This window comes from Erpetoichthys calabaricus, chromosome 11 (assembly GCF_900747795.2).
Source record: "Erpetoichthys calabaricus chromosome 11, fErpCal1.3, whole genome shotgun sequence".
NCBI lineage: Eukaryota > Metazoa > Chordata > Cladistia > Polypteriformes > Polypteridae > Erpetoichthys > Erpetoichthys calabaricus.
In genome coordinates this window covers 60,861,789-60,889,168 of record NC_041404.2, presented here as the reverse complement: position 1 = coordinate 60,889,168, position 27,380 = coordinate 60,861,789, and the positions used below count along the sequence as shown (strand labels likewise).

Below are 27,380 nucleotides of genomic sequence, written 5' to 3'. Positions count from 1 at the left end.
GCAATTTTGATGTTCAAATGGTAATACATATTTTGAGAACATTTCTGCTTTATGTAAATGAAATTGTGTACAAGTATGACATTACACACATTAACGTCTCTTGCTACTTTTGACCCCATTCTGCTTACCGAAAGTGGTCATCTACCTGACTTGTTCGCCAAAATAAAAGTATCATGGCAAATTATTTATTCATGCAGCTGCAGAGTTGAGATTTATTCAACTTTAATAATACATTGAACAATTATTAATTTGATTTGTTGTTGATGGTTCTTTAATGTATATCTCTCTATTATATAAAAAAAAATCCTGAGAAGACTTTTTTCAAGTCCTGCCCACCTTTCATTTTTTTTCAAGTCCCGCCCACCTTTCAATAATTTTTTTCAAGTCCCACCCACCTTTCATTTTTTTCAAGTTCTGCCCTCCTTTCAATCATTTTTAGTCCCACCCACATGTCAATCATTTTTTCAAGTCCCACCCTCCTTTCAATCATTTTTTTCAAGTCCCGCCCTCCTTTCAATCATTTTTTTCAAGTCCCGCCCTCCTTTCAATCATTTTTTCAAGTCCCACCCACCTTTCAATCATTTTTTTCAAGTCCCACCCACCTTTCATTTTTTCAAGTCCCACCCACCTGTCAATCATTTTTTTCAAGTCCCACCCACCTTTCAATCATTTCCAGTTAATGGCCCATGCCCTCTGACAGCCCTCTCGCCTCTCACTTGTGTGAATGCTTTTGTCAGACGCAGTTCTTGCTCTCTTAGCTTTTATAAATTTTTATGTTTTCCTCACTAAGTTCACAATAGAAGACGTTATGTCCAAATCTTATCGAAAAATTTCATCCTGAAGGGTTATTAACTGAAGAAATGAGTACACGGGCAACCCTAGCACAGAGAAACGATGCAGTCAAACAAATTAATGCGAAAATTGTTGATCGGTTACACGGCAAATTAGTTAAATGTGTATCAATAGACTCTGCTGAAACAATTGGTGGTGATGGTGCAGAAGATGAAAACATCAACTTACAATATCACGAAGAATATCTACAACCGTTAACCCCATCCGGTCTTCCAGCAGCCAAATTACTGTAGAAAGGAGGACGTATCCAAGAAAGGTAACGTAGCACATCTAACATTAGACACCAAAGGTACATCATCAGGGGATAACAGACACCAAAGGAGATCTCGATATGCCATTCGTATTAAAACGTTAACAGTTTCCCGTTAGAATTGCTTTGGCTATGACAATTAACAAATCACAGGGACAAACATTCGAAAAAGTCATTTTATTTAATAGAGAGAAAGAAACGAAATCCACTCACGGGCAGTTATACGTTGTGTTGTCACGATGAAAGTCCAAACCCGGAATCAAAATTCAATGAGATATTGACGAAAAGTTTAAATTTAAAAAGTATTTGTGTGTTAATTTCAAAGCCAAACAGTATGAAATCATACTGTCGAACGCAACATGAAACAGAATTTTCTTTCAATTTATTACGTTTTATTATTTTTTTACTATAGTTAATTACTTGTTGTAATGTAAAATAGTTCTATTATGGATATGTAACAATTCCCAAGAAAATAACAACCTGTTTAAATTCTACATCCACTTCCCCAAACGCGAGCGGCAGAACTAAGCACTTCATCACATGTTGTACTGTACATAATTGAATTGTGTGTGACTAATAAAGTTTGATTTGAATCGGACAATTCTTATAACAGGAAGTTCCTATTGGCCTTAACTCTTTGAGGGCTGAATATTTTTTCCAAGAAACACAAACCAATGGTTTCACACAGAAATCAACATAAAGCATCTGTTGTTGTGGCCATCAGGAGTGCGCAGCTTGCTAGGCTGTCTTCATTTTTTGGGAGGGCAGTCACAGTTGCAGTGCATCTCAATCTGGTTTGTGTTTCTCGTCAATGTAAGTGGTGGTCCTTCCAGGCAAATGTTGCCATAGGGGCGTCAGCTACGCAATCCTGTTCAGCACCTCACATTCATTTTTGATTAAAATCAGAGTCCGACAAGTCAGAGTCCACTTCAGTGATAATATGCAAAACGTCATCCACGGAGTATTTTGCTTTACGCGTTTGCTTCCATCCCTCACCATGTTTGCTGTTACTTGCTCCTTGCTACTCACGTGAGTGTAGGAAATCTCGCTCAAACCACTGACGCTAACTTTCATCCTAGCAAAGAGGGTCCAACTAAAACATCACAGCGGGTTTTGTCTCCATTTACCACCGTCAACCCCACCCGTTGACAAAAGTCCACATCTGCCCTGAAAGAGTTAAAACATACCTGATCAGAGCCTCCCTTTGCAGGACGAGAACAACGGCCTTACAACGGCCCTCACAATAATGCGATACCAAGTGAAGAAGACAGCAAAAAGTGAATAAAAAATAAGAACTTTATTCTGTCTGTGGTAGAGTGCCACGTAAGTCGTAACTTCAAGCCAAACATTCTTTTTATCAAGTGTTTACTTTGCACAACCGTGATTTCTTTTCCCAGTAGGGGTCTTAAGGGCTTCGTTTTCAGCATTTGAGCCAAATGAGCGACTGGCCCTCTTGGACCCCAATAACTGCTGCATCCACAGTCCTATCATTAACAACACTAACACAACTCAAGAAGAAAAGAGAAATGCATGATGTGAAAGAACTGAACTGTACGTGTCTCTAGCTTTACATGCTTGTTTAAAATATTAACAATGTAATAAAAAAAATGAAGTAGCTGTGACTAATATTTCAGAAGTCAACGACGTGATACTTTAAAGGCCTATGGAGCTGCCTGTTCAGGGTGACCTTTGGTTATTTAAAGAACAAAAAGGCTAAAAAATGACCAAAAGTGTACAGTATACTCAGTGCCAGAGCTTTACCACAGATACAGTATACAAAAACAAACGGCGTATTTTACTCAAATCATACTTCACAGAAATGTTTCAAAGGGTGCTGCCCTGAAGCAAGTGCATTTATCTGGAAACCACAGTACAGCAGGCCGAGAATAAACTCATCCAAAAGTGCCAAGTAACAGAAACGTATGCCTTGGCACTTTGACATTTTTGGCAAATTAATGTATCCTTTCATCTTATTTGGATACATTAAGGTTCAAGGTGGTGCTGTCTATAAAATCAAATTTATTCTACTGAGCGCTGTTGCAATTAACTATTACAACTATAACATGGTACCATTTCTGAGTGCTGCAACTCTCAGCATTTTGCAGTATGCCAGTCCCGAAAATCCCAGTTACTGGAATGACGTGTAACGTTAATGTTGTGGGCATCACACAGAGCAGGGGCTCCCAGTGGAACAGGGTTCAAGTCACTTATCATTCTAGGACCTACTAAAAAGGCGACCTCCTCCCAAAGCCGGCCCCTCAGATCTCAACATCACTTTCTTTATCATTATCGTGGTCTCCATCATAGAACTCATTGGCTGGCTCTGGTCTGTAAAAGAAAAAGAAAAAGGAGAAAAGCAGGTTAAAAACAGACCCCCCCAAAAAAACCTTTAAAGGAATACCACCCAAAAATGATACATCTTCATATGTTAGCTACCCCGTGGTAGTTTATAGATAGATAGATAGATGTTAGACACTATATAAAATAGATATAATGCCTTTCATATCTATCTATCTATTATATAATGCCTTTCATATCTATAATAGATAGATAGATAGATATGAAAGGCATTATACAGTATAATAGACAGATAGATAGAGATATGAAAGGTATTATATAATATATATATATATAGATAGATAGAGATACATATGAAAGGCATTATATGATAGATAGATAGATAGATAGATAGATAGATAGATAGATAGATATGAAAGGCACTATATAATAGAGAGAGATATACAATAGATAGACAGTTGTGAAAGACACTATATAAAATTGATAGAATAGATAGAGATATAAAAGGCACTATATAATAGATAAATATGAAAGGCACTAATTAAGATAGATAAATAGATGTGAAAGGCACTATATGATAGATAGATAGATAGATAGATAGATAGATAGATAGATAGATAGATAGATAGATAGATAGATAGATATGAAAGGCACTATATAATAGAGAGATATACAATAGATAGTTGTGAAAGACACTATATAAAATAGATATGAAAGACATTATATAATAGATAGATAGATAGATAGATAGATAGATAGATAGATAGATATGAAAGGCACTATATAATAGAGAGATATACAATAGATAGATAGTTGTGAAAGACACTATATAAAATTGATAGAATAGATAGAGATATAAAAGGCACTATATAATAGATAAATATGAAAGGCACTAATTAAGATAGATAAATAGATGTGAAAGGCACTATATGATAGAGATAGATAGATAGATAGATAGATAGATAGATAGATAGATAGATAGATAGATAGATAGATAGATAGATAGATAGATAGATAGTTCATCTGTGGTGTAGAACAAGCTGATAAACAATTATCAAGGGGGCAAAGAAGGGAACAGAGACAGACAGAAAGCGAGAGAAAGGAAGAGAGTTTGAGATTAAAAGAAAAACAAAAAGATTCTGGAAACTGCAGGAGGTTTCCTGGAAGGGGGCTGAAAATAGCATTTTGGAGCCGCTGCAGTGTAAGGCCAAGGGGAGGCAGTAAGCGCAGGAGGCTTGGCACGGTGCCCTGCTGGGAGCCCAATGGGACAGCAGGGACCTGAGCCTGTGAGGTAAAGGTTGCCTGTGCCTGACAGCTGGACGTCTCCTCTGGCTGCAGGGTCACATGTGAGGTGAGCAGAGGAGACGTCAATTTTAGAAAGGAGGCACCAGGGATTGAGTTTTTAGAAAAGTTTCCTGACACATGGATTTTAACTTTGATTTTATGGATATATTGATTATGGTTATTGTAACCTCCAAATGGACACTTTTTTTAATAGAATATATTTATTTACTAGCAAAATACCCGCGCTTCGCAGCGGAGAAATAGTGTGTTAAAGAGGTTATGTAAACATATATATACATAAACATACTGTATATACATAAATATATACATATACACATCCACATATATATACATATATCAACATATATATACACATACATATATATACACATACATATATATATATATATATATATATATATATACACACACATGCAGACACATATACATATACATATTTGTATATCTACATATATATACACATATATACATATACATATTTGTATATCTACATATATATAAACATATATACATATATATACATATTTGTATATCTACATACATACACATATATCTATCTATCTATCTATATATATATATATATATATATATATATATATATATATATATATATATATATACACACATATATAAATACACATACATTATATATATATATATATATATATATATATATATATATATATATATATACACACACATATATATATACACATACATATATATATATACACATACATATATATATATATATATATATATATAGCTGATTAGCCAGTGGATTCGCTCACTGAGTGCAAGAGAAAAAAATAAAATGTATGTATAAAATAAGTTTAATTGCCAAATTTATTTTTCCACAAATAAAGAGCACTTACAATAACATAGAAATCAATATAAACAACATTAACATCATTATCATTTGAGAATATGAAGTAATATATAAGAAGCACATTGCATATAAATATAAATTATTAAACATTAAAATGTTCTTCTATAAAACACTACCGTGGCTATTCGTTTGTCTGTCCAGGATTTTAAATCAGCTGTAGCTCGCAAACCGTTTCACCTATTGACTTGAAATTTGGTACACAGATACTACGTCACGTCTACTATTCGCTTTCCCACACATATGAATATATATATATATATATATATATATATATATACACATACATATACACACACATACACATATATACATATACATACATAGTGCGTTGCAACACGGGCTGTGATTGTTACATGGGAGGGAGACGACAAATCAGAGCTGCCCGCTTTCTAATCGGGCTTGTGATTGCTGCTTTGACGGATGCCCAGATCCCACAGTATTTCCCCTTATTTGAGGCGTTAGGCAACTGTAATTGAATAGCGGTGCTGCAAGTTATTACTCTTTTTATCTTTATTTTTTTTTATTGTAGAATCAACTCAGAGCTGCGCGCACCAGTGCGTGCGTGGCGGATGCGTACGGCTGACGTTTTCATTGTCTACCACCTGCGCTAATCATTCTTGAGGCAGACTGAAGACTTAAGTGCCAGCTTAACTGAAAAATTAAAGAAAACATACTAAGTTTTAAAAAAAATCAGTTTTAACGGGAAAAGATGCCGACGAAAGAAGAGAAGCAGCGGGACGCTAGGGTCAAGAGCTGCTCATTAAGCAGCAAGCGCATCAACGTCTGAGCAAACGAATGGTAAACGTACAGAGAAAGAGGATAAATACTATGAATGGTCATGCCAAGTGTATTCACTCCACGTTATCGTGCAGTGCGCTGTTACTGGTATTTTGATAAAAGAATCCAAATAACATATAAGAAGCGTATAAATTATTAAACAGTAAAACATTAACATTTAAGAAGTAAAGATACATTGAGTACTACTGTAGTGCTTTCGGGTATAGTACATTTTTTGTTTGCCCATTACATGCATAAATGTATACATTTTTTGTTGTACCTACCCAAGAACACGCGACATGACCCGGCAGTTAAAAATTTATCGCTCCAGCAATTTTAACTCTGTTACTAAGTCATCTAATATGGTATTGCAAACGGCAGTGGGAGCGTTTCTATAAACTCAATTTAAACTTACTGTTTACACCGTGCTTTGAAGATGCATAGTATGCGACACGTGTTTCGCCGTAATTGTGGGCTCATCAGGAGTACACAGTCACTGCACTCCCTTACGGGAATCGATCCTCGGACGTAGAGGCGAAGCCCCTAACGTTGTGCCACGGCGTGAGGTTCGTTCATTTGACAGCATGTAGATCGGGGTAATTACATTGCAGGCATTCGTAGTCTGATTCACAATCTGATTGTATGGGTGGTTACCTACCAGGTAACGCTTGTGGTTGGTGAGCAAGTCGGCTAACTTCTGCCACGGTGTCCTCTTTCAGTTGCGAGAAGCAGATCATACAATGGTTGAAATAGTTTAATATATATAGCAAAATCACCGCGCTTCGCAGGGGCGAATATGGTATTGCAAACGGCAGCGTTTCTATAAAGTTAAAGTTACGGTTTATACCGTGCCTTGTTTCATATTCTTTTCCTACCTTATCAATTGTGTAATGTGTTTTTTGAACAGGTTTGATTTATGGAAGTGATCACTCCTGCTGCGTTCAGTCACTTCACGTGAGCCACTCTCTTGTGTGATATTGCGATGTCCACGGGTTTATTTAATGTTAGCTAAGACCCGGCAGTTAAAAGTTTCTCGCTACAGCAATTTTAACTCTGTTACAAAGTGATGCAAACTGTCGTTTATACCTCGTGTCTTCTCATTAAACTTGTATCTCGCGAATATGGCATTGCAAACGGCAGCGGGAGCGTTTCTATAAAGTTAAGGTTACGGTTTACACCGTGCTTTTTTATACCTCGTGTCTTCTCATTAAACTTGTATCTCGCGAATATGGTATTGCAAACGGCAGCGGGAGCGTTTGTATAAAGTTAATTTAGACTTACGGTTTACACCGTGCTTTTTTATACCTCGTGTCTTATGAAGATGCTTGTATGCGTCACTCACTCGCTTCTTATTGTTTCGCTGCCTTGTCAATTGTGTAATGAATGTTTTCTTCTGCGCTCTTTGGGGCTCCTCCTTCTTTTCTACGTACTGAGTTCACAGTCAGTTCACGTGATTACGTGGGAGGCGTGATGACGCGACACGCAACTCAGTCTCCTACGGCCATCTTGCTGCCTACCATTACAGTATATGGACAAAAAAGAGGTTCCAGTTATGACCATTACGCGTATAATTTTGAAATGAAAACTGCCTAACTTTTGTAAGTAAGCTGTAAGGAATGAGCCTGCCAAATTTCAGCCTTCCACCTACACGGGAAGTTGGAGAATTAGTGATGAGTGAGTCAGTCAGTCAGTCAGTGAGGGCTTTGCCTTTTATTATTATAGATTACATAAGATTGCTCTGCACTGTTTTGAACACTTTTCTATTTGGACTTTAATAAAAACACTGCACTACCCCTTGCTGTATGTGTGTGTCCTCATTTGCCCGGCTCATCCTGGTCTATGACTATCAATGGTTTTGGGTTGGAAAGACACCCAGAAGCAACCAGAGAGACCACTGCAGCCAGACAGAACTTTATTTGTCCCCAGGGGGAAATGTGTTTTTTTACAGAAGCTCTTTACAAAAATAAATAGTGATGGCTGAAAAAATTTTTTAATCTCATGTTTACATGCAAAACAGAGGTAACAAAGTTTCAGATGTATTATGGCGTTATGACAACAGCAAACCGTATGAAAAGGTCCATGGAAAAAAGAAAAAAAAAAAAAGTCTTGTGTTACTTGTGTCGCCTAACCCACATGTGAGCCCAAGACAGGATGATTAGACAACATCCCTAACGTATGCACTTTCACTAAGATATTCCCATGAATGAAAACAGAATTCACTCAAGAGATGCATTTGAACTGCAGACCCAACTCCTCCCTCATCATTGGTCAGGAGTCCCGTCCATTGGCTAACATTGTGCCCTGCAGGTAAAAGTGTGCACTGGGAGGCACGTAAAACTGAAGATTAAAGACAAAGGAATGAAAACATTGCCAAGTAGAGACCCCTGCCTATCCGAGATGCTTCAACAAGCAGAAGGTCGATTCACCCGCAGTGTTTCACAGCCTGCCGCTAAGAAATCCTGCGGCACCCCAGCTGTGCATATGAATATAAATGTAATGTCATGTAATTTTAGTTGTGTTTTGCACGTTCCTGTTTCATTCACAAGAGTGTTTTAGTAAACCTACAGTTACATGTGTTATATTTTTATTAGAATTGTGGTTCTTAAGTATGATAAAACATTTTTGGTTATACCATATGTATATTCTGTGTATGCGTTTTATTAGTTTGTAGCGGTGCTACATGATTAATGTCATCGTAAATGGATTTTGTGCTGAGTCCCATCTTTCATGGCGTTGTCCTGTTTAAATGATGTGTGCACGCGTCTATGTAAATATGCTCCCCTGAAAACAATGGGGTCGGGAAGGATAACTCTGTGGAACTGGCGTCCCCAAACGATAATTGGTCCTGTCAATCCCATCACCTGTATCCGGTCATTCATTATTTACTGTAAACGGAAGGACAGAAAGGAAAAAAAAAACAAAAACATCATCTCGTCATCCTGACTGCCATTCCACTACAGAGACAGGAGAAAGCAGCGATCCAAATCATTCACCCAGTTATCTACCTGCCACTTTCAACGCCCAACAACAGCAGCTTTGCACCACAAAACCCCGGGTTTCTGGATTACGCTACGTTCTGAAGATAAACACAGTGAGACTGTTTCTTGTTGTTTGGGGAGAGGAGCGAGTCATCATTTTCATCCGTATACTTACCATAGGACTATTTTTCCAGCTGACCCAGGATCACAAACGTTATCCATTTTCTGTTAAATCTTCTGGACTTTTATGTGCATTTCGTGGTATCTTAATGAGTATTCATTCAGTGTGGGGTCAAGGGTTAGGGCTTGTATTATACAACAACATTTATTTGTGTCGCATATTTTCATACACATGATGGAGCTCAAAGTGCTTTACATACATGATGAAGAAAGGGAAAAGAGACAAAATAAAATAAAATTAGGGAACATTAATTAACATAGAATAAAAGTAAAGTCCAATGGCCAGTGAGGACAGAAAAAACAAAAAAACTCCAGACGGTTGGAGAAAAAAAAAAAATCTGCAGGGGGTCCGAGGCCACAAGACCACCCAGCCCCCTCTAGGCATTATTACATATTAAATTTGTGCTGCACTTTTTCTTTTTATTATTACTTTCCGCCGGACACTTTTGGGGTTGTATGTTACGTTGGGATTGGTTGGGGATATACAGTATATATATATATATTATATCTATACTAATATAATAAAAGGAAAAGCCCTCACTGACTCACTCACTCATCACTAATTCTCCAAATTCCCGTGTAGGTGGAAGGCTGAAATTTGGCAGGCTCATTCCTTATAGCTTACTTACAAAAGTTAGGCAGGCTTCATTTCGAAATTCTACGCGTAATGGTCATAACTGGAACCTCTTTTTTGTCCATATACTGTAATGGAGGAGGCGGAGTCGCGTATCGCGTCATCACGCCTCCTACGTAATCACGTTTGCCGTTTGCAATACCATATTCGCGAGATACAAGTTTAATGAGAAGACACGAGGTATAAACGAGATTTGGATCACTTTGTAACGGAGTTAAAATTGCTGTAGCGAGAAACTTTTAAGTGCCGGGTCTTAGCTAACATTAAATAAAGCCGTGGACATCGCCACATCAGTCAGTTCACGTGTTCCGCTCTCTTGTGTGAACGCAGCACGTCGGAAACAAAGCACCGTGTAAACCTATATTTTAAATTAAGTTCATAGACCTACAAAAGGTTGCCATTGATTTCAGGCAAGATTGCTTTTCTCCTGTACAACTATACGTTGCATTCTCAAGAGTGTGCTTGCACGGCTTGGTCATATTACAACCGGAGTGCAGAACTGACAACGTGGTATACAAAGAGAACTATAACAATCGTAATATATATATATATATATATATATATATATATATATATATATATATATATATATATATATATATATATGTGTGTGTATATATATGTTGATATGTAAATATCTATATGTATATATATATATATATATATATATATATATGTATATGTATGTGTATATATATGTTGATATGTATGTGTATATGTATGTGTATATTATATATATATATATATATATATATATATATATATAATGTATATATATGTCCCCTCCTTTAACCGCCACCTTATCGTGGTGGAGGGGTTTGCGTGTCCCAATGATCCTAGGAGCTCTGTTGTCCGGGGCTTTATGCCCCTGGTAGGGTCACCCAAGGCAAACTGGTCCTAGGTGATGGATGAGACAAAGAGTGGTTCAAACCTCCTATGATGAAAGAAAACTTTGGATGGCGTTTTCCCTTGCCCGGATGCGGGTCACCGGGGCACCCCTCTGGAGCCAGGCCTGGAGGTGGGGCTCAATGGCGAGCGCCTGGTGGCCTGTGTCTACACCCATGGGGCTCGGCAGGGCACAGCCCAAAGAGGCAACGTGGGTCCCCCTTCCCATGTGCTCACCACCTATGAGAGGGGCCAAGGAGGTCAGGTGCAGTGTGAGTTGGGTGGTGGCTGAAGGCGGGGACCTTGGCGGTCCGATCCTCGGCTACAGAAGCTGGCTCTTGGGACGTGGAATGTCACCTCTCTGAAGGGGAAAGAGCCTGAGCTTGTGCGCGAGGTTGAGAGGTTCCGGCTAGATATAGTCGGACTCACCTCGACGCACAGCTTGGACTCTGGAACCAATCTCCTTGAGAGGGGCTGGACTCTGTACCACTCTGGAGTTGCCCCCGGTGAGAGGCGTCGAGCAGGTGTGGGTATACTTATTGCCCCCCGACTTGGAGCCTGTTCATTGGGGTTTACCCCGGTAGACGAGAGGGTAGCAGTTCGGAGTACCCACCCTTTTTGGAGTCCCTGGAGGGGGTGCTAGAGGACATACCATCTGGGGACTCCCTCGTTCTGCTGGGAGACTTCAATGCTCATTGAGACCTGGAAGGGCGTGATTGGGAGGAATGGCCCGCCCGATCTGAACCTGAGTGGTGTTTTGTTATTGGACTTCTGTGCCCGTCACGGATTGTCCATAACGAACACCATGTTCAAGCATAGGAGTGTTCATATGTGCACCTGGCACCAGGACACCCTAGGCCTCAGTTCGATGATCGACTTTGTGGTCGTGTTGTCGGACTTGTGGCCACATGTCTTGGACACTCGGGTGAAGAGAGGGGCGGAGCTGTCAACTGATCACCACCTGGTGGTGAGTGGGCTTCGATGGTGGGGGAGGATGCCGGTCAGGCCTGGTAGGCCCAAACGTGTTGTGAGGGTCTGCTGGGAACGTCTGGCAGAGCCCCCTGTCAGAAGTAGCTTCAACTCCCACCTCCGGCAGAACTTCGACCACGTCCCGAGGGAGGTGGGGGACATTGAGTCCGAATGGGCCATGTTCCGTGCCTCTATTGTTGAGGCGGCTGACCGGAGCTGTGGCCGTAAGGTGGTCGGTGCCTGTCGTGGCGGCAATCCCCGAACCCGTTGGTGGACACCGGCGGTGAGGGATGCCGTCAAGCTGAAGAAGGAGTCCTACAGGACCCTTTTGTCCTGTGGGACTCTGGAGCCAGCTGATAGGTACCGGCAAGCCAAGCGGAATGCAGCTTTGGTGGTTGCTGAGGCAAAAACTCGGGCATGGGAGGAGTTTGGGAAGGCCATGGAGAATGACTTTCGGACGGCTTCGAGGAGATTCTGGTCCACCATCCGGCGTCTCAGGAGGGGGAAGCAGTGCAGTGTCAACACTGTATATGGTGGGGATGGTGCGCTGCTGACCTCGACACGGGACGTTGTGGGTCGGTGGAGGGAGTACTTCGAAGACCTCCTCAATCCCACTAACATGCCTTCCAATGAGGAAGCAGAACCTGGGGACTCGGAGGTGGGCTCCCCCATCTCTGGGACTGAGGTCACCGAGGTGGTCAAAAAACTCCTTGGTGGCAGGGCCCCGGGGGTGGATGAGATAAGTCCGGAGTTCCTCAAGGCTCTGGATGTTGTATGACTGTCTTGGTTGACACGTCTCTGCAACATCGCATGGACATCAGGGACAGTACCTCTGGATTGGCAGACCGGGGTGGTGGTCCCCCTCTTTAAGAAGGGGGACAGGAGGGTGTGTTCCAACTACAGAGGGATCACACTCCTCAGCCTCCCTGGAAAAGTCTATTCGGGGGTCCTGGAGAGGAGGGTCCTTCGGATAGTCGAACCTCGGATTCAGGAGGAACAGTGTGGTTTTCGTCCTGGTCGCGGAACAGTGGACCAGCTCTACACCCTTAGCAGAGTCCTGGAGGGTGCATGGGAGTTCGCCCAACCAGTCTACATGTGTTTTGTGGACTTGGAAAAGGCATTCGACCGTGTCCCTCGGAGAATCCTGTGGGGGGTACTCCGAGAGTATGGGGTACCAGACCCCCTGTTAAGAGCTGTTCGGTCCCTGTACGATCGGTGCCAGAGCTTGGTCCGCATTGCCGGCAGTAAGTCGAACCCGTTTCCAGTGAGAGTTAGACTCCACCAGGGCTGCCCTTTGTCACTGATTCTGTTCATAACTTTTATGGACAGAATTTCTAGGCGCAGCCAGGGCGTTGAGGGGGTCCGGTTTGGTGGGCTCAGGATTGGGTCACTGCTTTTTGCAGATGATGTTGTCCTGTTTGCTTCATCAGGACGTGATCTTCAGCTCTCTCTGGATCGGTTCGCAGCTGAGTGTGAAGCAGCTGGGATGGGAATCAGCACCTCCAAATCCGAGACCATGGTCCTCAGCCGGAAAAGGGTGGAGTGCCCTCTCAGGGTTGGTAGCGAGATCCTGCCCCAAGTGGAGGAGTTCAAGTATCTCGGGGTCTTGTTCACGAGTGAGGGAAGAATGGAGCGTGAGATCGACAGGCGGATCGGTGCGGCATCCGCAGTAATGCGGGCTCTGCATCGGTCTGTCGTGGTGAAAATGGAGCTGAGCCGCAAGGCGAAGGTCTCAATTTACCAGTCGATCTATGTTCCTACCCTCACCTATGGTCATAAGCTATGGGTAGTGACCGAAAGAACGAGATCGCGAATACAAGCGGCTGAAATGAGTTTCCTCCGCAGGGTGTCTGGGCTTTCCCTTAAAGATAGGGTGAGAAGCTCAGTCATCCGGGATGGGCTCAGAGTAGAGCCGCTGCTCCTCCGCATCGAGAGGAGTCAGATGAGGTGGCTCGGGCATCTGATCAGGATGGCTCCTGGACGCCGCCCTGGTGAAGTGTTCTGGGCACGTCCAACCGGGAGGAGGCCCCGGGGAAGACCCAGGACACGCTGGAGGGACTATGTCTCATGGCTGACCTGGGAATGCCTTGGGATTCTCCCAGAAGAGCTAGAAGAAGTGGCCGGGGAGAGGGAAGTCTGGGCATCTCTGCTCAAGCTGCTGCCCCCGCGACCCGACCTCGGATAAGCGGAAGAGGATGGATGGATGGATGAATGGATATATATATATGTGGATGTGTGTGTGTGTGTGTGTGTGTATATATATATATATATATATATATATATATGACAGCAACACTCATAACAATGACAACACAATTACATTGACAATCATGTTACGTTATTTTTAAAATGTTTCCTTTTCTTTTTCATAACCTCTTTAACACACTACTTCTCCGCTGCGAAGCGCGGGTATTTTGCTAGTATATTATATATATATATTACATTATATATATATATACATATACACATACCTACATATATATATATATATATATATATCTACATATATATATACATATATATATATCTACATATATATATACATATATATATATCTACATATATATATACATATATATATATCTACATATATATATACATATATATATATCTACATATATATATACATATATATATATCTACATATATATCTACATATATATATATCTACATATATATATATCTACATATATATATATCTACATATATATATATCTACATATATATATATATATATATATATATATATATATATATATATATATATATATACATACACATATATATACATATATATATATATATATATATATATATATATATATATATACACATATCAACATATATATACACATACATAAATAGTGCATTGTAACACGGGCTGTGATTGTTACATGGGAGGGAGACGACAAATCACAGCTTCCCGCTTTCTAATCGGGCCTGTGATTGGTGCTTTGACGGATGCCCAGATCCCACAGTATGTCCCCTTAGGAGAGGCGTTAGGTAAGTGTAATTGAATAGCGGTGCTGCAAGTTTAGCTTTACACCTGTTTTTAAGGCTTATTGACTGAAAGAGACTTTCATGAAAAAACTTAGGGCTTTGCTACAGGATACACCCTCCACAAGTTAAGGAAGTAAAAATAAAGGTATATATTTCTGTTTTATTTAAACCTTTTAAGTTTGTATGCAGGCGGCATGGTGGCGCAGTGAAAGGTGCCAGTTAGGAGACCCGGGTTCGCTTCCCTGCGTGGAGTTTGAATGTTCTCCCTGTGTCTGTCTGGGTTTCCTCCAGGTACTCCGGTTTCCACAGTCCAAAGACATGCAGGTTAGGTGCATTGGCGATTCTAAATTGTCCCTGGTGTGTGGGTGTGTGCGCCCTGCGGTGGGCTGGCACCTTGCCCGGGGTTTGTTTCCTGCCTTGTGCCCTGTGTTGGCAGGGATTGGCTCCTGTATTTAGGATATAGCGGGTTGGATAATGGATGGATGGACATTTGTATGCATAGACCCATTTGCCCTTTTTCGTTTTTTTTCTTCAGTAATATTTAATCTCCTTAAAGAAAAACAACATATGCATTTTACTTTTTTTGTATCTCTTTAGTAATATTTTAGTGTAAAAGGATAACCAGTATTTAAACCTTTTATGTTACTTTATAAATTTATTTTACACAATGTTGAAAAATTAATAAGAAAGCTACATATTTTGGCAGCTGCTGCTTTAATTTTCAATGAAATGAAAAAAGCTCTCCAAGAGAAAACCTCAATGAAGAAGAAACAGTTTGCACTATCTAAAAAGGAGAAACCCTCATTTATAAAGGTTTACTGCAGATGACTTAACTGAAAATAAATTAATAGTTCCTATGTGTATAATACATATTTATCTATTTTACTTATGCCTTTATTCCAGCAACTTGCAACATCTGAGGTACAATTTGTTACATTACTTATGTTTTTTGCAGCACAGGCAGGTGAAGTGACTTCCACAGGGTCACACAGTGGTGTCAGTACCAGGATTTGAACTGACAAGCTCTGGGTTTACTGAAATATTACTGAAGAAAGAAAAAAAACGAAAATGGGCAAATAGGGCTATGCATACAAATGTCCATCCATCCATTATCCAACCCGCTATATCCTAAATACAGGAGCCAATAAGTAGATATGTATATATACAGTATATATATATATATATATATATATGTGTGAATGTATGTATATATGTATGTCTATATTTATATGTATATATATATGAAGATATGTAAATTTGTATATATATATATATATATATATATATATATATATATATATGTGTGTATATGTAGATATGTGTATATGTAGATATGTATATATGTAGATATGTATATATATGGTTATATAACCTCTTTAACACACTACTTCTCCGCTGCGAAGTGCGGGTATTTTGCTAGTCTATCTATATAGATATATATCTCTATCTATCTATCTATAGCTCTATCTATCTATATATATATATATTATATATATATATTATTTATATATATATATATATCTATACTAATAAAAGGCAAAGCCCTCACTCACTGACTGACTGACTCACTCATCACTAATTCTCCAACTTCCCGTGTAGGTGGAAGGCTGAAATTTGGCAGGCTCATTCCTTACAGCTTACTTACAAAAGTTAGGCAGGTTTCATTTCGAAATTCTACGCGTAATGGTCTTAACTGGAACATATTTTTTGTCCATACACTGTAATGGAGGAGGCGGAGTCACGTATCGCGTCATCACGCCTCCTACGTAATCACGTGAACTAAAAACAAGGAAGAGATTTACAGCACGAGTCAAACGCGGGAACGAAGGTAAATGACGTTAATTTTTGACTGTCTTTTAATACTGTGTAAGCATACATATTAACACATGTGCAATTAAACGTGTGCATTTACGGGGTGATTTCTCAGGCTTAAAAGCTCGCCTTTTACTAAAAAGGTAAATGCAAAACTATTTTCAATCAGTTTAATGAAACGCTCCCGTTAAGGATTGCAATAACATATTCGCGAGATAAAAGAACGAAGTAGGGGGAAATGACGGAAGAGCCGCAAACAGCGAAGAGCAAAAAATTAATTAAACAATTGAGAAGGGAGCGAGTGAAGCATTCAAGCATGTTCATAAGGGAAACAAAGCACGGTGTAAAACGTAAGTTTAAATTAAGTTTATAGAAACGCTCCCGCTGCGGATTGCAATAACATATTCGCGAGATAAAAGTTTAATGAGAAGACACGAGGTATAAACGAACCACACGCCGTGGCGCAACGTTAGGGGCAACAGTTTCAACCATTCTATGATCTGCTTCTCGCAACTGAAAGACGGCACATGGCGGATGTTAGCCGACTTGCTGACCGCAACATTAGGGGCTTCAACTATGGCGCTGACGCCACATCTCAGTGCCAACACTTTCCAGACTCTACTTAAAAGACACGCCCTCCTCACTGGACAGTTAAAAAGACCAATCAAACTAACGATGACATCAAGTATTACCCAATCAAAAGTAGGAAAGGAGGCATCTTCATAAAATGCGTGTGGGATGATTTGCATGAGACGCTGCTTTAAAAAAAATGATAAAAAAAATACGGGAGAAATCCCGTCCAGTATTGATTCAAAACGGGACGCGCAATTTCATTCTCAAATGCGGCACGATTCCGTATTTTAAAGGACGGGTGGCAACCCTACAGTGCCAGGTAACCACCCATACAATCAGATTGTGATTCAGACTAGGAATGCAATGAATGTAATTACCCCGATCTACATACAAGGCGAAAGTCTTGCAACATTCAAAGATGATGGTTTGGGATAAGTACACCATACAACATAAAAGAGCTTATGAAGCCTTGAACCGAAAAAAGCAACATCTCAGAGATCGTAAAAAAAAAAATCGGAGGTGATGTCGTTTTACTCGCTGTAGATTTTATTCAAACATTACCAGTTATTCCACGAGGGAGACCAGCAGATGAACTCAACGCGTGTTTAAAATCCATGCTTCTCCCACGCTCGGTTATATGTCGCGTGTTCTCGGGTAGGTACACCAAAAAATGTATACATTTAAGCATGTAATGGACAAACAAAAAATGAGGTATACCCGAGGGCACTGCAGTAGTACTTAATCTAACTTTACTTCTTAAATGTTAATGTTTTACTGTTTAATAATTTATACGCTTCTTATATGTTGTTCAAATTCTTTTATCAAAATACCACTGACAGCGCAATGCACGATAACATGGACTGAATACACCATACGCATCCACCCACGGCCGCCCTAGTGTGCGCAGATAGGAGTTGATTCTACAATAAAATAAAATAAACATAAAAAGAGTAATACAATCATCACCCATAAAGCGGATAGTAGACGTGACGTACTATATGTGTACCAGATTTCAAGTCAATAGGTGAAACGGTTTGCGAGCTACAGGTCATTTAAAATCCTGGACAGACACACAAATTGCCACGGTAGCAAATTACAGAAGAAGATTTTACTGTTTAATAATTTATATTTATATGAAATGTGCTTCTTATATATTACTTCATATTCTCATATAATAATGATGTTAATATTTATATTGATTTCTATGTTATTGAAACTACATGTATGTGTGTATATGTATGTATATATATATATATATATATATATATATATATATATATATACTAGCAAAATACCCGTGCTTCGCAGCAGAGAAGTAGTGTGTTAAAGAGGTTATGAAAAAAAAAGGAAACATTTTAAAAATAACGTAACATGATTGTCAATGTAATTGTGTTGTCATTGTTATAAGTGTTGCTGTCTTTTATATATATATATATATTATATATATAATATACACACACACATAAACATTTATATACATATACATATATATACATATCTACATATACACATATCTACATATATATACACACATACATAAACACACACATAACACTTATTTACTGAAACGGGCTTTCACGAAAACAGTTAGGGCTTTGCTACAGGATACACCCTCCACAAGTTAACCAAGTAAAAATAAAATATATATTTCTGTTTTATTTAAACCTTTTAAGTTCATATGCATAGCCCCATTTGGCTGTTTAATTTTTTTTTTCTTTCTTCAGTAATATTTAATCTCCTTAAAGAAAAAGAACATATCCATTTTACTTTTTTTGTATCTGTGTAGTAATATTTTTGTGTAAAAGAATAACCAGTATTTAAACCTTTTATGTTACTTTATACATTTATTTTACACAATGTTGAAAAATTAATAAGAAAGCTACATATTTTGGCAGCTGCTGCTTTCATTTTCAATGAAATGAAAAAAGCTCTCCAACAGAAAACGTCAATGAAGAAGAAACAGTTTGCACTATCTAAAAAGGAGAAACCCTCATTTATAAAAGTTTGCTGCAGATGACTTAACTGAAAATAAATGAATAGTTCCTATGTGTATAATACATATTTATCTATTTGACTTATGCCTTTATTCCACCAACTTACAACATCTGAAGTACAATTTGTTACATTACTTTTGTTTTTTGCAGCACAGGCAGGTGAAGTGACTTCCTCAGGGTCACACAGTGGTGTCAGTACCAGGATTTGAACTGACAACCTCCGGGTTTGCTGAAATATTACTGAAGAAAGAAAAAAAACGAAAATGGGCAAATAGGGCTATGCATACAAATGTCCATCCATCCATTATCCAACCCGCTATATCCTAAATACAGGAGCCAATAAGTAGATATGTATATATACGGTATATATATATATATATATATATATATATATATATATGTGAATGTATGTATGTATATATCTATGTCTATATATATATATATGTAGATATGTAAATTTGTATATGTATATATATGTTTATGTGGATGTGTATATACGTATGTATATGTAGATATGTGTATATGTAGATATGTATATATATGTTTATGTGTGTGTGTGTGCATATTATATATATAAAAGACAGCAACACTCATAACAATGACAACACAATTACATTGACAATCATGTAACGTTATTTTTAAAATGTTTCCTTTTTTTTTCATAACCTCTTTAACACATTACTTCTCCGCTGCGAAGCGCGGGTATTTTGCTAGTGTGTATATATATATATATATATATATATATATATATATATATATATATATATATATATATCGTCAGTTCAGCACTCCGGTTGGAATATGACCAAGCCGTGCAAGCTTACTGTTAAGAATGCAACGTATAGTTGTACAGGAGAAAAGCAATCTTGCCTCAAATCAATGGCAACCTTTTGTAGGTCTATGAACTTAATTTAAACTTTAGGTTTACACCGTGCTCTGTTTCCATTGTACCTGCACTCATGAATATATCTGTATGTGTCAGTCGCTGAAATCCCCGCGCTTGGCACCGGTGAAGTACTGCTTTTAAATTTTTATTAAGAAGAAAAGAAAACCTTTTTAAATTGAGGTAAAATATACCAATAACAATTTGTTAAAGATCTGTTTTTTTGTGTAGCTGACTTCACACAGCCACTCCGCTGTTTTATAAACGAATGTCATATAAGGTCTTCCTTTTTCGTTGCTTCGTCAACAGAAGCAGCCTTTTTATTTAATCCTGTTTTTACGATTGTTCTGTTTGTATACCAGTTTGTCAGTTCAGCACTCCGGTTGTAATATGACCAAGCCGTGCAAGCACACTGTTGAGAATGCAACGTATAGTTGTACAGGAGAAAAGCAATCTTGCCTGAAATCAATGGTAACCTTTTGTAGGTCTATGAACTTAATTTAAACTTTAGGTTTACACGGTGCTTTGTTTCCGAAGTACCTGCACTCATGAATATGTCTGTATGCGTCAGTCACTCAAATCCCCGCGGTTCGCACTGGCGAAGTTCTGCTTTTAAATTTTTATTAAGAAGAAAAGAAAACCTTTTAAAATTGAGGTAAAATATAACAATAACAGTTTGTTAAGGATCTGTTTTTTTGTGAAGCTGCCTTCACTCGAGTGATCACTTCGAGCTTTAAGCCTGAGAAATCACCCCATAAATGCACACGTTTAATTGCACATCTGTTAATATGTATGCTTACACAGTATTAAAAGACACTCAACAATTACACAGTATTAAAAGACACTCAACAATTAACGTCATTTACCTTCGTTCCCGCGTTTGACTCGTGCTGTAAATCTCTTCCTTGTTTTCACTTCACGTGATTACGTAGGGGGTGTAATACGTGATGACGCGATACGTGACCCCGCCTCCTCCATTAGAGTATATGGACAAAAAACAGGTTCCAGTTATGACCATTACGCGTAAAATTTCGAAATGAAACCTGCCTAACTTTTGTAAGTAAGCTGTAAGGAATGAGCCTGCCAAATTTCAGCCTTCTACCTACACGGGAAGTTGGAGAATTAGTGATGAGTGAGTCAGTCAGTCAGTGAGGGCTTTGCCTTTTATTAGTATATATATATATATATATATATATATATATATATATATATATACACATACATACAGCACTGTGCAAAAGTTTTAGGCAGGTGTGAAAAAATGCTGTAAACAAAGAATGCTTTCAAAAATGGACGTGTTAATCATTTATTTTCATCAATCAACAAAATGCAGTGAATGAACAAAAGAGAAATCTAAATCAAATCAATATTTGGTGTGACCACCCTTTGCCTTCAAAACAGCATCAACTCTTCTAGGTACACTTGCACACAGTTTTTGAAGGAACTCGGCTGGTAGGTTGTTCCAAACATCTTGGAGAACTAACCCCAGATCTTCTGTGGATGTAGGCTTCCTCACATCCTTCTGTCTCTTCATGTAATCCCAGACACACTCGATGATGTTGAGATCAGGGCTCTGTGGGGGCCATACCATCACTTCCAGGACTTCTTGTTCTTCTTTACGCTGAAGATAGTTCTTAATGACTTTGGCTGTATGTTTGGGGTCGTTGCCCTGCTGCAGAATAAATTTGGGGCCAATCCTACGCCTCCCTGATGGTATGGCATGATGGATAAGTTATCTGCCTGTATTTCTCATCATTGAGAACACCATTAATCCTGACCAAATCTCCAACTCCATTTGCAGAAATGCAGCCACAAACATTCAAGGAACCTCCACCATGCTTCACTGTTGCCTGCAGACACTCATTATTGTACCGCTCTCCAGCCCTTCGATGAACAAACTGCCTTCTGCTACAGCCAAATATTTCAAATTTTGACTCATCAGTCCAGAGCACCTGCTGCCATTTTTCTGCACCCCAGTTCCTATGTTTTCGTGCATACTTGAGTCGCTTGGCCTTGTTTCCACGTTGGAGGTATGGCTTTTTGGCTGCAACTCTTCCATGAAGACCAATTCTGGCCAGACTTCTCCGGACAGTAGATGGGTGTTCCTGGGTCCCACTGGTTTCTGCCAGTTCTGAGCTGATGGCACTGCTGGACATCTTCTGATTTCGAAGCGTAATAAGCTTGATGTATCTTTCATCTGCTGCACTAAGTTTCCTTGGCCGACCACTGCATCTACGATCCTCAGCGTTGCCCGTTTCTTTGTGCTTCTTCAAAAGAGCTTGAACAGCACATCTTGAAACCCCAGTCTGCTTTGGAATCTTTGTCTGGGAGAGACCTTGCTGATGCAGTAGAACTACCTTGTGTCTTGTTGCTGTGCTCAATCTTGCCATGACATGAAACTGTCTTCACAACCTCACCTTGGTAGCAGAGTTTGGCTGTTCCTCACCCAGTTTGCAGCTGTTTCTGTTTCAGTTAATGACTGTGTTTCAACCTACGTGTGACATTGATGATCATTAGCACCTGTCTGGTAGAATTGGTTGATCAGACACCTGACTAGAATCCTACAAAATCCCTGACTTTGTGCAAGTGGACCTATAAGAATTGATGGTGGTTTGAAGGCTAAAGGTAGGAACACCAAATATTGATTTGATTATCAATGCTCACTTTGCATTTTGTAAATTGATAACAATAAACAATCATATTTCTCAAAGCATTCTTTGTTTACAGCATTTTTTCACACCTGCCTAAAACTTTTGCACAGTACTGTATATATATATACAGTAGTTTGTTTGGAGTTTTTTCATTTCTTTCTTTATCAATATTTACTCACTTTATTATTTTACATACTATTCTGTTTTCTGGCTTATTTTTGATTGTCGATTGGTGGAAGTTTATTTGGAAGCAGTACGACTTGTCAGGTCTAACGTCCTTATCTTGCCATGCCCCAGGTCTTGGTGGTGTAGCTGCCGGTTTTGGACAGTGAGTTGGCCGTTACAACTTAAAGTACACATTTCAAGTTAATGTTGCATGTGTCAGAGACATTGTGAACGTATCAAAAAAATTTATTTCTTTTATCATCCAAAAATCACCTCTCTGGGCTTTAACAGGCCCCGCCCCGTTTCTGGATAGCCCCACAGTGCAAAAAAAAAAAAACACTCCCAAAATAAACCTTATGAGAATGGAAGGACATCGTGAGAAAAGCAACTCAGAGAGTGACAGAGACCCCCTTCCAGGTATAGTGGGTGTGCAAAGGGTGTCAGAAAATGGAGGTAAATACAACACACAAAACAGAACACAAATGATCTTCTTCACCGAGCTTGATGGCCAATTTATCAGGGCCACTTCGGAAATACAACACAACTGTACAAACGACTTTGTTCTTGCACAGCAATCGTCACCATGTGCAGGCGCGGAGTGTCACAACAACATATGACTGGATGACATGTGGATTCTGCTGTAACAATCACCCTATAAGGGGTCTGATCGCTACACTTCACAGCCCCAGAGGGAAGCGGACGACATTCAAAGGAAAATTAGCATTAAAAAATATTCAGTCCTTGACCCCCTCCATCTCCATGCCCACCGATACTCGAAGGAAACCCAGATGGTAGTCAGATTGGTTAAATAAGCAAGCATATTGTAATCCAGGATCCAATGTTTATGCATTTACATGAAAGGTGACTGGGTGCTTGTTTTGCGCTCCTTTTTATCCAACTCCCCAGTGGCCAAATCTTAATCCCTGGTATGAAACACACACAAAAATAAAGGAAATCAAAAAGAGAAGGATTAAACACAGTCTGATGAATCCGGTGGTACAGTTGTCATTGCAGGATGTAGGGAAAAAAAATATATGGCCACCTTCTTGCTATCCTGAAGAACTTAAAAAAACAAGTCCGACTCACCAACGGGGCCACGTGGAGAACCACAGGTCCATATACTGAAACCCTTGCCTCTAGTTGGGGTTTCGCCTCGCTGTTTCTTTATTTCTTAGCAGACGTTCCTGGGTGAAGTTTGATCGTGCAGTCTTCTTAGGCGTAGATAACCGAGCTCCTCGCCTTCTGCTTCCTTGCCTCATTTTTTTTTTTTTTTTCCTCGGTCAGCTGTTCCCCTTACAAAGAAAAGTTTCCTGCACAAATATCCATTTCCTGCTTACGGTCGTCAGAGCAACATAACGCCTGCCCTAGGCAGCTAGAACCCTTACCAGGTGGGGTCCTCCCAGACTTGGTCTTTGTTGGGTTTGGTGATTATACTTCAAAGACACCCGATATTCTAAATGGTCTTCCACAAGGGTCTCTCCAGGTTCTCAATCTCCACGCTTCCATGAGGTCAGATTATCTCAAGGCATAACGTGAGCCACCACAGCACTGCTGACGACACACAACTGCATTTATCAACAGCACCTGATGACCCCGACTCTCTTGTTTCACTAACCCCAATGTCTTACTTGTGTTTCTTCACCAACATGTCCATTGAAATCCGCTCCAATCACCACTTTCTGTCCCTTGGGTACACTGTTCATCACTTCATCCAACTCACTTCAAAAATCTTCTTTCTCTTCCACTGCACACCCAACTTGTGGTGCATATACACTAACAATATTCATCATCACAACTCCAATTTCCAGCTTCATCATCATCACTCTGTCTGACACTCTTCAGTCACCTCCAAAGCACTCTTGACGTGCTGTTCCTTCAGAATAACTCCTACCCCATTTCTCCTCCCATCCACACCATGATAGACCAATTTGAATCCCCCTCTGATCCACCTGGCCTTACTCCCCTTCTATTTAGTCTCTTCACACACAATATATCAACCTTCCTTCTCTCCATCATATCTGCTAACTCTTTCCCCTTACCAGTCATACTGCCAACATTCAAAGTTCCTACCATCAGTTCCACTCTCTTAACTTTCCTCCTCTCCTCCTGCCTCGTCTCCCCGCTCTTCTTCTCCTTCTTCAGCCAACAGTAGCCCAATTTTCACCAGCACCCTGATGACTAACAGTACTTTGAGTGGATGAATAGTAATTTTCTCAAACTAAATAAGGAGAAACCGGAAATCTTAGTGACTGGCAAAAATGGATATAATAAGGGTAGCAGAAATAAACTTGATCCATTAGGATTAAAATTCACGAAGGAGGTAAAGAATTTAGGGGTAATTATTGACTCAAACCTCAATTTTAAATCGTATATTAATCAAATTACCAGGACAGCATTTATTCCACTTAGAAATATAACAAAAGTTAGATCCCTTAAAACTTTGCAAGATGCTGTAAAATGAGTTCATGCTTTTGTTTTCAGTTGACTAAATTACTGTAACGCACACCTCTCAGGACCACCCAAGAAAGACATCAATCAGTTACAGTTAGTGCAAAATGGAGTTGCCAGAATCTTAACTAGGAAAAGAAAATCTGAGCACATCACACCAGTCTGAGCATCACTACACTGGTTACCTGTGCCGTTTAGAATTGACTTTAAAATACTGCTGATGGTTTACAAAGCCTTCAATATCACTGGTCAACAAGCATTTTGCTACTGGGATTCTTTCACCTGTTCTTTAACAAATTTCACTTGCTGACTGTAAAACTGAAAATCGTTTTCGTTCAGCATGTCCCATTTTTTAGTTATGATGTTCCAGGTCTTGGACAACTAGGGCGACTGGACAGTAAAGATGGATAACCATTTTGATAAATACCGGTAATTCTACTGGGGATGCCACACGCTACTAACAGCTGTGAGTGGTTTACCTTATTATATTAACTTTATTTAAAAATTATTCATTTTTAATTAGTGGAAAAAATATTTGTTACTGATTACCAAGTCTTATATGACTCTTAAGCATAATGACACAACTCAGACTTGACGCCACAGTAAGTAGTCGGTTTTACTGTTTCCTTAACATAACACTGCATTTCAGGACATTTTGTTCGTTTGATTCACCATTACTTTGAAAATTTTGTCAAGGAGATGGACAGAAACGGCAATGCATTTAAGAAATAGGTTTGGTCTCGAGAAAAGAGAAGCCAAAACTAAGAAAGGTGTTTTTGTTTGTTCTGATATCCATGAGGGCAGCACGGTGGCGCAGTGGGTAGCGCTGCTGCCTTGCTGTTAGGAGATCAGGGTTCGCTTCCCGGGTCCACCCTGCGTGGAGTATGCATGTTCTCCCCGTGTCTGCGTGGGTTTCCTCCGGGTACTCCGGTTTCCTCCCACAGTCCCAAGACATGCAGGTTAGGTGCATTGGCGATCCTAAATTGTCCCTAGTGTGTGCTTGGTGTGTGTGTGTGCGCACCCTGCAGTGGGCTGGCGCCCTACCCATGGTTTGTTTCCTGCCTTGGGCCTTGTGTTGGCTGGGATTGGCTCCAGCAGACCCCAGTGACCCTGTAGTTAGGATATAGCAGGTTGGATAATGGATGGATGATATCCATGAAGTGATGCATGACGATGAGTTCAAAAGGGAACTGAAGCCCACTGAATCAGCAGCATGGGCATTTGTGCAGGTTGTCCAGAATTGTCTTGGCAGTCACAGAGCAGAGAGTTATGCGGAGCTTGCGGAGAACATGCTGGTATCGTCTTCTGGTTTGTTTTCAGAATAAACACATCAAAACAATTTTGGTGGGACAGAGTCTCAAACTCCAGATATATTGATATTCAAAAAGTGTCACAACGTCAATGATGTGTATCTCAAAAACCTGACGTGCTAGCTTAATTCCGATTTCACATATGAAATCAGTGTAAAAAACTTAATAAGGAGCTGGTCGGAAGTTCCCAGTGTCAAACAAAAAATATTTTTTGTAGACCTGTGTAATCTGCTCCATCTTATCTCAGAATGACTGTAACTTTACACTCCAAATCGTAACCTTAGATCTTCAAATGAGGGTCTGCTTAGAATTCCACGAGATAAACTTAAAAGAAGTGGTGAGGTGGGCGGCCTTCTGCTGTTATGCACCTAAAATCTGGAATACGAGTTTACCGATGGAACTTCACCAGGCTAATATGGTGGAGCACTTTAAAAAAACTGCTAAAAACCCCTTATTATAACATGGCTTTCTCATAGTGACATTTTAGTGTGACCCTGATATTCTGTATATGCATTTAATTATCAATC

At 39.6% G+C, this 27,380-nt stretch overlaps 1 protein-coding gene across 2 annotated transcripts in view; it reads right to left on the bottom strand.

The window, feature by feature from the left end:
* Window positions 1–2,380: 2,380 nt before the first annotated feature.
* hdac3 (histone deacetylase 3) overlaps window positions 2,381–27,380 on the bottom strand; it is a 477,712-nt gene continuing 452,712 nt past the window's right edge. For both annotated transcript variants that reach the window (XM_051934220.1, XM_028813153.2), the window contains one exon: window positions 2,381–3,430. In XM_051934220.1, the coding sequence (XP_051790180.1) occupies window positions 3,361–3,430 (70 nt within the window). In that variant the 3' untranslated portion in view covers window positions 2,381–3,360. The remainder of the gene's footprint in view (window positions 3,431–27,380) is intronic.